Source organism: Etheostoma spectabile, chromosome 17, assembly GCF_008692095.1.
Source record: "Etheostoma spectabile isolate EspeVRDwgs_2016 chromosome 17, UIUC_Espe_1.0, whole genome shotgun sequence".
Taxonomy (NCBI): Eukaryota; Metazoa; Chordata; class Actinopteri; order Perciformes; family Percidae; genus Etheostoma; species Etheostoma spectabile.
The window spans coordinates 23,321,698-23,333,923 of record NC_045749.1 but is presented as its reverse complement, the minus strand read 5'-3'; the positions used below and the strand labels follow the sequence as shown (position 1 = coordinate 23,333,923).

Sequence of the window (12,226 nt, the reverse complement as noted above, 5' to 3'; positions counted from 1 at the left end):
GGTTACCTCCCCTTTCTCTGATTTGTCCACCCAGAGAATTTGGCAGTGATAGCCAGTTGGCTAATTTTCAATTGTAGTCCTAGTTACCCAGCATGCATATCTTTGTGGTGGAGGGAAACTGGAGCACCCAGAAGAAACCCAAGCAAACATGGGGAGAACATGCAGACTCCATACAGACAGGCCCTGCCTGGAGCGGGGATCGGACTCTGCCCAGACCAGTGATTGAACTCTGCAGTGCCAACTTGCTGTGAGGCAGAAGTGCTAACCATTGAGCCATGTGCTGCCAAAGAACGTCCTAATGCCTGTAACTTCCCACAGGATTGATGACAGTGTTGTGTAATATGAATATGTGAGTGAGTGTGTTTCCTTTCTTGGCTCTGACCTCTGTATGGGTTGCAGGACACCCCTGCATCTTTCATTTGGTCACAGGTGTGCTGGTCCCAGATATCGTGAGGACACTCCTCCAGAGAGAGTTCATTGCCTGAACACTCAACCCCATCCAGGAAGATGGGACCCGCACTCTGGGAGTGGGCCCACGTCCACGCCTTGGCCACGCCCCTGTTAGTCAAGACAAAAAATCACCACCTTATACTGCGGCAAAGTGGTTCTCAACCTTTTTGAGTCGCAAGAACTACTCATTAATGATTAATTGATTATCAGGATATTCCTAGTCTCGCTTTACTAGACCTTCCTCCACAGCGCTGTGGAGGAGGGTCTGGCTAGTCCACACAGCATTCAGGGATGGGAGAACAACCTGCTCTGGTTTATTGGCATTTCTTTAAACCAATCACAATCGTCTTACCCCAGGCCCAGCTGTCGGCACACCACCTCAGCATCCGTGTCGTCCCACCGGTCATTGCAGATTGTTCCCCATTTGCCATCACGGTACAACTCGACGCGCCCCTCAAAGTCCTCCAGGCCTCCCACCAGCCTCAAAGGGATGCCAGTGCCTGAGGAACAAAGGGTTAAACTTAAACCAATAATACACATATTGTTTTTGGACAGGTTGTATTTCTTTAAAATAAGGTTTTTCCAATTCAAATAACCTGAAGATGGAGGATGAATCTTTTACTTGCCAAAAAAGTGATTGCAGCCTTAAGCCTTGTTGACTGAAAGGTTTTTTCTGTCTAAAAAAAAGCCTCCATGAGGGTTAAAGTAGGCTATATTCAACAGATCATAGCTTATTCAGTCATTTTTACCAGTTAAAATACCTTTAAAAAACCAATATAACCCATACCATATAGTTTTGGACTGAGACCTCTCCTTATTGACTGAAAGTTTTTTTTCTGGTTCAAAAGGATTTTTGACGAGGGTTATATTAACATTTTGTAGGCAGGGCTATGCAGACCATGAATGGAAAATACATATACATTTGTTAATATTTATCAATGATGCATTGGTTTATCAGATCTGAGGTGACGCCTAGTTCTCACCTTCAGGCTCAGCACAAACCACCCCTGCTTCATTGCCATGGTTACAGTCACTGGTGAGAAACCTCCTGCTCCGGCACTCCAGCAGCGAATTCTCATTACCACGGCAACCCAGACGCTCATAGTGGAAGACGGAACCTGGGCCGAAGTAGGACTGCCGCAGGGCTGTGCCGATCTCACTGCGTGGACAGCAGATACACAGAGAGACTCATGAATGCTCCTAACATCCTACAGGGCAATGGAAGAGTCGGGTTAAAAAGACTTTTAAGTATTTAAAAGAATGGCATCTACTGTGTCTACTCATAGAATGGACTGGCCCCAACATATATCTCAGACCTCATCCAGATTTATAGGCCGGCGCGGTCACTAAGGTCAGAGAGCCAGCTCCAGCTTGTGGTCCCAAAGACGAGACTTAAAACTCGGGGGGACAGGGCCTTTTCTGTGGCTGGACCTAGACTCTGAACGCTCTGCCCCTCCATGTCCCAACGCCGCCCAACACGCCCTCCATTCCCAACAGCCCCAACATTTGAGTGTTTTAAGTCTCGTCAAGACACATTTTTATTCTTTGGCTTTTAACTCCATGTGAGTTGTGTGTGGTCCTCTGATGCTCTTACTGTTTATTGTATTTTAGTATTTATTATTTTTATCTTATTTTTATCTTTTTAAACCAGATGCTCTTTTTGTTTTACAATATTTACATTAATTGTTTTTGTATGTTTGAGTTTTCTGTGCAGCACTTTGGTAACTTTGTGTTTGTAAAATGTGCTACACAAATAAAGTGGATTGGATTGGATACTAAGCCCAATTCAAAGGCAGAAAAAAAACATGTGTGTGTCAAGTGTCTTTATAATAAGCAGAGGAAAACCCAAGCAGCCCAAGCTTCCAATCCATGTTCTTGAAGTGGTATCATTGTAGCTCTTAGCTCTGAAATGTGTTGTGGTTTGGGTTTTTAATCGGGGCTCTGTATCCTTGTTTTCTGTTATTTTTTGGTGTTTGTTCCCTGATCTGGTGTTTGTGTCTTGTTCCTACCCGGTCCCGTGTTCCCCTGAGTGTCTGTAAGTTCTGTTTCCTGTTTTATTTTGAAGTCGGGTTTCCGTCTCGTCCTGTTTTTGGTTTTACTTCCTGTGTCTTTCCTGCTCTTGTGATCACCTGATGTTTTCCACCTGATTCCCTGCCCTCTTGTCATCTGCCTCTCGTTACCTCGTTACCTTGTGTATTTAATGCCTGTGCTTCCCTTGTTTGACAGCCTGCTTGTTCTGCGTGTTCTCGTCTATGTTCCAGATCTTCCCCATGAGTTTTCCCCAGTGTAGTCTCCCTGTTTTTGCATTATTTCCTTCTCCCCCTTTGCTTGTCTTTTTTTTTTGTCTTTAGTATTTTTTGGGTATTTCCTGGATTTTGCCTTGTCCTTCTGCTCCCTGTATTCTCCTTGGACTGTGTGACAGTAAACCCCTGTGCACCTGCTCCTGCCTGCCTCCTCTTCTCTGCGTTTGGGTCCTCATTCCACCCCATCATCACAGAAATGTAGTTTTGATCTACCCTAATCTTTTTTTTTTATGTTTATTGATCCCCAGTGGGGAATCTACCCTAATCTACAGCATGGTTAGAATTGCTAAATATGTTGATTTCTTAGCAATGCCGTGACCTCTCACTAATTTGGAATTTGATACAGAGAGTGAATAAAGATATCAAAACATGCAAATATGGGTCAGTTCAGTTAATCTGTCTAAAAGGTACAAGATTGCCCTCTAAAATGTAATGCAGCAAAGAAACTACAAACCAAGTTTGAAATGTATAAGCAGTGATTCAACTTAAATCTGCAACTAAATTGAAAAAGAACAGTGAGTGACATCCCCCCGCCCACACACACGCACGCACACACACGCACGCACGCACGCACACACACACACACACACACACACACACACACACACACACACACACACCTGTAATGTTGTCATGCTGATGCTGATATCATCAGTTTGGTTCTTGTTGTTCTTATTGTTGACGTAAATGTGATCAATGTCTCCCTGTTTATGAGCTTTGGCAATACTGTATGTCACTGTGGTCATGCTAATAAAGCTTCTTTGAATTTAAATTTGAAAAAGTCTGATTGGTGTAGCTTTTCATTAACTGCGCGTATTGTCATAAGGAACATGTATCTCTCACCCCAGTCCCAGCTGTCTGCATATGACGCTAGCATCCCGGTCGGTCCAGTGGGTATCACATACTGCCCCCCACTGGCCATTCAGATACACCTCCAGGCGCCCACTATTGCCTGATGACCCCCCCACCAATCTGGCTGCACCTGCAAATGACACACAAGCAAACATGTTACAATACAGTCATACAGGAATAGGGCGTTATTAGTTTTGGTACCCTTAATAATGAATGCATTGGTTTGTCGACTGTCCGTACGTCCAAAATTCCATCCGACCATCCATCTATCTGTCCATGCATCCATCCATCCATTATCCATCTATAAATCCATCCATCCACAAATCCATCCGTCTCTCATCCATCCATAAATCAATCAATCAATCCATTCATTCCTCCATCCATCTATAAATCCCTCCATCCATTAATCAGTCAATCAATCCTTCCATTCCTCCATCCAACTATAAAACTATCCATCCACAGATCCACAAATCCATTCATCTATCTACAAATCCGTCCATCACTCCATCTATATATCCATCCATCCACAAATCCACAAATCCAAAAATCCATCCATCCATCCATGTATCAATCCATCAATCTACAAATCCATCCATCCATCATCCATCCATCCATCCATCCATCTATATATCCATCCATCTACAAATCCACAAATCCATCCATCTATCCATGCATGTATAAATCCATCCATCCACAAATCAACAAATCCACAAATCCATACATCCATCGACATGGGTATAACTCTATCCATCCATCTATAAATCCATCCATCCACACATCCATCCATCCATCTATAAATCCATCCACAAATCCATCCATCCATCACTCCATCTATATGTCCATCCATCCATCCATGCATGTATAAATCCATCCATCCACAAATCAACAAATCCACAAATCCATCCATCCATCACTCCATCTATATGTCCATCCATCCATCCATGCATGTATAAATCCATCCATCCACAAATCAACAAATCCACAAATCCATCCATCCATCCATCTATAAATCCATCCATCCACAAATCCACAAATCCATCCATGCATGTATAACTCCATACATCCATCTATAAATCCATCCAACCACAAATTCATCCATCCATCTATAAATCCATCCATCTATAAATCCATCCATCCATAAATCAAAAATTCCATCCATCCATCCATCCATCCATCCATCCACCCATCCATCCACCCATCACCTAGGTTCAGCTCACCCTGATGGCAGTCGCAGTAGGCCCAGCCGATGGCACCTGAGCTCTGCCTGAAGAAGCACCAGGGGTTGGCCTCTTGGTCTGGGTTTCGGCAGAAGCTGTGGTCCCCCAGACCTCGGCCTGGGTACTGCTGCAAGTAGTCTGGGAAGTCTGTCCACTTCAGGCAGGGGGAGCCTGAGTCCGTGTGGGACACTGAGCCGTTATAGTATCCCAGATTTGCAAAGCCTTCTGAACAGGAGAGGGGAGCTGCAGACACAGACCAGGTCATACACGTTACATGAAGAACAACAAAACACTGAGCTTTAAGATTTAGCTAAGAATGTTTAAAAACACAAGATCAAATCTAGTAGGATGAGTAAGTAACTCTTTAGAAACAAATTGTTCTCTCATTGAAGAACTTTACCACACAAACAGTGGGACGCAACGTTGGTGATTTTCGTTTTGTCAAACATATCTACGCTGGAGATCCAGAGTTCAGAGACCAATTTGAATTTTCTCAGCAAGTTACTCCGGCATCGAGTAATGCTGCTCATTAACTATGCCCTTGTAGCCGAGCTGCACCAATCACATTGGTGTATCTGATATAGGTGGGGCCAGAGGCAAGCTGCACCAATCACATCGGTGTATCTGATGTAGGCGGGGCCAGAGGCCAGCTGAACAAATGACGACAGTCTAATATACCAGTTAACTCCGCTGGTAGCTAAGCATACGGGGCTCTGGATACGTCACCCAGTGTGTTGAAAAAATTGAAAATATCACTTTGATCTATATAAGTATACAAGTGAATTTAAAATCCTTAAATAGAGAATGCAATTTCTGGCGTCAACACTGTGGCTTAAACGTGATTTAACAGACTGACTGTAACGTTGTAGCCAAGACTTTCGATCGTGAAAAATCGGCAATAAAGACTTCAAAACCAAAAACTGCACAGTCACATGTTCCAGCAGGATCGTGTGACCCGAAATTTGAGAGAAATTACAACAGACTTTGCTGCAGTGTTTACTTGACATACTTTTTGTACGCTTCACTGTAACTTTTATTCCTGTATATTCATATCTGTCTTATTCTATTTTAGCTTTTTTTAATGTGCTATCCCCTCTAATGAAGGTTTTTATTTGCTTTACATGATCGTCCGGGATAAACTAAATGCTCAGCTGCTAAAATGATGACTACTTTTTAACTTGGAACATTTCTCCATTAGATTCTTGATTTTTTTCTACATTAGGATCCTCAGTTTTCACATTTCAACAGTGGGATGAGAAGCAGCTGTAGAACTCCTCCTCGGGTTATGGGAACCTGGAGTGACTGTTAAAAACAAGTTCTATGATGCTGGAGTACACATCCATCTGGTGGGCAGATGGTGGTTTAACAAGACAATGCTGAATTGCAGGTGGAGAGACCTAATGACAACCAGAAGCACTGCCAACTGTAAAACCGATCTATAAAACTGCTTCCTGTGCAGACATTATGAGACTAGTTCACACACAGACAAGAGCAAGAACAAGCCGGATTTACTCAAAAATCCTACAGTCAATCACTCCACATTTGCACATGTAGCTTCTTGTAGATTCCAACACAGCTGCCAAGTGGAAAATGCTAAACAGTCAACTCGTCCATATTTCAATGGTAGCATCTGACAGGTATGAAGTCGTGAGCTTTAGTTTCCATTAGCGGTGAAGCCTCGTGGCCATAAATCACGCAGCATGAAAATCAGGTAATCTGCAGAGACTTTACTGCTTTAGCTGGGACTGTGATGGAGACACAGGCTGCTGCTGCTACCGGTGGTGGAGGTGGAGGTGGTAAAACAGTAAACCAGACAGACATGCTGTGACTGGAGGACAGCATGGCTGATGGGACAGGAAGGACTGGAAAGAACGACGGACAGAAGGTGCATGAAGGCCACACTAAACTGTCGGCTGCAAACTAGATTAAACTGTCTGGGGGTAAAGATTATTAGTAATTATGGTATGACTTGCAGGATGAGAACAGGAACAGTTTGAGCTAAACAGAGGCTGAGATTAATGAATAATTAAAGAATCACAAATAATGGGTGTATTATGTATGTGCATTGATTTGTATGTGCTTTTGTTTCTTTTGTCAAAGCACTTTGTAAACTATTCTTTTTTTTAAATTCATACAAACAAAATCAATCAATTATTATATTGTTATATTGAGACCGCACATTAATAAAGACTTAAACATAACCCTTACCTGCACTCAGAACAATCTTCAAGTGCCCAACCTCAGTGACCTGTGGGGGAAATATCACATCATGGAACAAATAATACAAATTTGAAATTATGATTCACAAGCAGAATGCAGAGGGTAACTACCGTTTTTTCCAACCTGGTTAAAAGTTAATAAGTTAATAGGACAATTGTCCAGCTTGTACTTTCCTTCACAAAAATGCTGGACTTGCCCCTGACAGGCTCAGATTAATATTCTAAGTATCTGACAACATTATGAAAAGGATTTATAAGGAGGTCGGCCTTTCTGTTAAAGATCCTTTTTTTATCATTCACATTTTTTATGCCTTTTATAGAAATCTAACCTAACTTGGTTAGGTTAAGGAAAAGGGCGTGGTTACTTAACTTGAGTTTTATATTTACAGGGGTCTCAAACTGTGGTCCACTTTAACACTTATCTGCAATCATGTGTTATGAATGCAAATGAGTGTAGACTTTGACCTGCTGATAATATGAAGCAAACAGACCAGCCACCAACGAAGTAAGGAACGCAGCCTGTTGAAGTTTTGTCATGTTTTGGAAAACTCCGGCACGTTTAGCTTGAATTGGTTCAATTTGAAGCTGTTTGTGTACTGGGTGAACAGTGCAGGAATTCCAGCCCCGTCACCATGTCCCAACAATGTGGGACTATGTAGAAAAATGGCTAAATGTCCTACACTGTTCACCCACTATACATGTGATCCCCCTAAAATACTTTAAAGCTGCCTGTTAACCTCTTAAACTACTTACTGACTGCATTGTACACACACACAGTACATATGCAAAAATGTTGTGTCCTTACTGGGGATGTAATGGTTATGGTGACCAAAATTAGCATGGTTTTTGGTAGTATTGCAATATTTTTAAAGTGTGTTCAATGCCTTGAGCTGCATCTGTTTTACAGCCCGTTCTGCAGACACGGTAACTGTCTTCAATCAACCGTCCTTACAATGACCAAAACATGTCCACGCTTCAGACTTGGTCCTCTTAGAGGGCTGGGAAATGTCCTGAGCGCTGTCTCTCCTCCTTGCGCCATGATTCCAACTTCACGAAACGCACGTTGGAGGCTACGCAGTGCGCCTGCGCGGTAGGGGTGGGGGGGGGGGGGAAATCCATACAGCATAGTATCGCGATATTTTCAGTGGCAATACTGTATCGATACACAAGCGCCAAGTATCCATCTTTTATTATATACTGTATGTGTTGGTCAGTTTGTTGACATCATTTGAAATTGGGAAAAATTAGAAGTTGGAAAAGAAGGTTATAAATTGAAATATATCGCAGAAAATTGCGATTTGTTTGAAATTGCAATAATATCGTTTCGTGGCACAAGTATCGCGATGGTATCGTATCGCGATGATATTGCATCGGTGATCCCCCCCCCCCCTCAGTTTGTCAGTTTGTTGACATTATTTGAAATTGGGAAAAATTAGGAGTTGGAAAAAAGGTTGTAAATTGCAAAATATTGCGAAAAATTGCAATTTGTTTAAAAATCACATTATTATCGTATTGTGGCACAAGTATCGCGATGATATCGTATCGCGATGATATCGTATCGCGATGATATCGTATCGCGATGATATTGTATTGGTGATTCCCCCCCCTCCCCCCCTCCTACTGCGCAGCAACTTCAGGAGACTCGGATGAAGCTGGGAAGTATTAAACACAGTGAAAATAATGATATTTTAAATGTAAACGGTAATTAAATCGTTACATCCCTAGTCCTAACTAGAGCTGCAAAGATACATTGGTTTGTTGACTGTTGAAAGTATTCGTCAACTATTTTGATTAGTCAGTTTGAGTAACTTTGAAAGGAAATAAGTCTTACTTAATTGATTCATGCTTCTTAAATGTGAATATTGTCTGGTTTCTTTACTCCTCTGGGACAGTTAACTGAATATTTTTGAGTTGTGGACAAAACAAGACATTTGAGGACGTCATCCTGGACTTTGGGAAACACTGATTGACATTTGGCACAATTTTTTCTGACATTTCACAGACCGAACAACTTATCTATTATCAAGAAAATAATTAAAAGATGAATCAACAATAAAAATAATCGTGATTTGCAACCTTCTTTACACACATAACACACCAAAGCTATAAATCATCTACTTACTTAGCCTATTACTACTGCACTTGTTGCATGTGCAAATCTATATGCTGCGTTCAAGACACAGTTTTTAGCTCGTAAGTTACGACTTTAAGTCACGACTCAGGACTCAGAAGCGTTCCAGGCTAAGTTGCAACAAACCCTTCCACCAAGCGTTAGCTAGCGGCTACCTAACGCTGATACTAGTGATTTCTATTCAGCAACAGATTTTGGGCTTCATTTAAAACATAACCTGTATCAATCAAATAATACACATGTGATTGTGTACTAGCACACAATCGTACATGTATTGTTTTGATTACAATGTGCAGAATTACTATGCTGGGAGCAGGCCTTGGGGAAGACCCGAGGCCTTGATGTGGCTCGGGAGAGGATAGTTTGGGGTCCCCTACTGGAGCTGCCCCCGAGACCTGACACCAGATAAGGGGATGAAGATGGATGGATGAAGATGGATGGATGGATGGATGAAGATGGATGGATGGATGGATGGATGGATGGATTACTTTAAATTGCCTATTTATGTCTATTTATTTCTACATCTCCCTGGTAATCACCGCTGTCTGTACAGCATCAACAGGGGTCGACATTGTTGTCTATGTGTGTGTGACGTCAAAAACTGGACCTGGGAGTACAGCGGCCTGGAGTTCACGGGTAGTAAGTTACAGTTTGACTGCCGTTCCAGGTTACTTTCATGGGTAGAAGGTTGTGAAAACACGAGTTACGGGTTACCTGGAACCAGCATGTTCTTCAGGCGGGGACTCGAGACTTGCTTCGAAACTTAAATTAGGAACAAGCTAGATGTCAGGTCATCTGAAACAACGACACCCCAGTCAAATATCGGATTCTGAACGGCTTTCATTTGCACATGCAGTCCAATCTGAATGACACAGCCAACAGCAGCTGGAGCTCTGATAACCAAACTGTAAAGTGAAAAGCATCACATCACCAGGTAAATACTCTTGAATCTGTTGTTATCTGAGCCTGGCTTGACTGTAAAGATACGGAGAGAAGGATAAGGGCTAAGTGGTGAAAATGTTACAAGGGTTCCCACTGTGCCCTCCCCAGGGCACGGCTTTCTGATCCCTGCTGGAGCTGCTGCTTTTGGCTCTGTTAGCACCCACCTCTGGTTTCCACAAGGGGTTTATCAACTTTACACTTAACAACAAGGGGTTTATCAACTTTACACTTAACAACAAGGGGTTTATCAACTTTACACTTAACAACAAGGGGTTTATCAACTTTACACTTAAGTTCCACTTCCAGTATATTCCATCTATTCATCTGATGCGGAGTGAGAGTGAGGATCGGACATGGATCTATCTGTTGAACTTGTTTTGAGTTTGGGGGGGGGCTGAGTACCCAGGGCCCAAAAAGATGCTGTGGATGGGGGCAGGGGCCCATAGAACATGCCTTTCTACAGGGCCCAGAAGTTAGTGCTCCGCCCCTGTTTGGAAAGCTGTGTGTAGCATGTTTTCTGGATTATTTGACTATTTCTTATAGATTCCAGTCCAAGGAAATAACACTGTTATTAATCTATAGGTTCCTGGAATGGAAGCTGGTAGCCTTCACTCTCATTTATGCTGCAGAGTGAGTCAAAATGTTATGTCATTTTATTTAAAACAGGGACAATGTACAATTAAACATGAACCTTGTGTAAGAACAAGGAGAGCTGCATCGTATCAGGATGTAGCACAATGTTATTTCCCTCCCGTAGTCCATGGACAGGAAAATAAAATTTGCACAGTCTATTGAAAATGCACATTATATTGTTCCTTTTTATTTATCTTATCCAATGTTCCATAGCTGTCAAGAACTTATTTTCAACAGACAGACCCAGCTCACTGAACTCAATGTGGATTACTGTCTCTATATTTTCACTAACTAGAATAGGGTTGCAAGTCTCGGTAATTTCAATAATGGATTAGTTATTTGTTCTATAAAATGTCAGAAAATGTGGATCAGAGTGTCCCAGAGTTCAAGATGACAATGTCCTGTTTCGTCCACAACTCAAAGATATTCAGTTTACTGTCCCTGAGGACAGAGGAGACAAACATATTCATATTTAACGAGCCGGAATCAGAGAAAGGACTCAAACCAATTGATTGATTATCAAAATGGCGATTCATTTACTAGCTGAATCACTAATAATCTCATTTTTGCAACTCCAAATTAGAAGCCAAGCACAGCAGATATATTATCAGGAAACTTTCTCTATAGGACCTTGTGGAGCCCTAGAATAAAGTGTCCCAGTGTGTCCACTTCCCTAGAGCCTGTATACCAGGCTAAAAGAGTCCTGAGTGACAAAGGCCGGTCCGGGCTAAATGAGACATCGGAAACATCATCTTTATATTTGGAGCAGCCTACCTCCGCAGACACAGACAGGGCCAGCAGGAGCCAGCAGCACGCGAACCCGGCCACGACTTTGTTCCGGTCCATCCTGCAGAAGGAACCATCTCCCCCCCACCTCCACCAGCCCACCCCGCCTCCGGATAATCGCTCCTCTCCGGCCGATATTAGGGGAGAGATTGACGGGTAAACACATTCAAAGAGCCCGGCTGTGGTCCTAACTCACCTCCAGACATTCAACACGCTCTGGAGCTAAAAATGACGCGCTGTTGGCGAGGAAGGGAGGCTCTCTCTCTCTCGCTCTCTCACACACACTCTCTCTCTCCCTCTGTGTGTGTGTGTGTGTGTCTCTATGTCTCTCTCTCACTATCTCTCTCTCTCCCTCTGTGTGTGTGTGTCTCTCTCTCTCTTTCTTTCTCACGCTCTCTTTCTCTCTCTGTGCGTGTGTCTCTATGTCTGTGTGTGTGTTTGTCGCTGTGTCTCTCTCTCTCTCTGTGCGTCTCTGTGTGTCTCACTCTCTGTCTCTCTCTGTGCGTGTGTCTCTGTGTCTCTCTGTATGTGTGTGTGTCTCTGTGTGTCTCTCTCTCTTTGTGTGTGTGTGTGTGTGTGTGTCTGTTTTTCTCTCTCTCTCTCTCTCTCTCTCTCTCTCTCTCTGTGCGTGTGTCTCTATGTCTGTGTGTGTCTCTCTCTTTCTCTCTCTGTGTGTGTCTTTGTCTCTCTCTC

The 12,226-nt window shown here is 42.8% G+C and overlaps 1 protein-coding gene across 4 annotated transcripts in view; it reads right to left on the bottom strand.

The window, feature by feature from the left end:
* The window catches only part of si:ch211-51a6.2 (neurotrypsin), a 34,724-nt gene extending 22,750 nt beyond the window's left edge, over nucleotides 1-11,974 (bottom strand). For all 4 annotated transcript variants that reach the window (XM_032541959.1, XM_032541957.1, XM_032541958.1 and 1 more), the window contains exons 1-7: nucleotides 11,522-11,974; nucleotides 7,031-7,070; nucleotides 4,823-5,065; nucleotides 3,597-3,735; nucleotides 1,434-1,609; nucleotides 803-950; nucleotides 383-558 (exon numbers count right to left, since the gene is read on the bottom strand). In XM_032541959.1, the coding sequence (XP_032397850.1) occupies nucleotides 383-558; nucleotides 803-950; nucleotides 1,434-1,609; nucleotides 3,597-3,735; nucleotides 4,823-5,065; nucleotides 7,031-7,070; nucleotides 11,522-11,593 (994 nt within the window). In that variant the 5' untranslated portion in view covers nucleotides 11,594-11,974. The remainder of the gene's footprint in view (nucleotides 1-382; nucleotides 559-802; nucleotides 951-1,433; nucleotides 1,610-3,596; nucleotides 3,736-4,822; nucleotides 5,066-7,030; nucleotides 7,071-11,521) is intronic.
* Nucleotides 11,975-12,226: the final 252 nt, after the last annotated feature.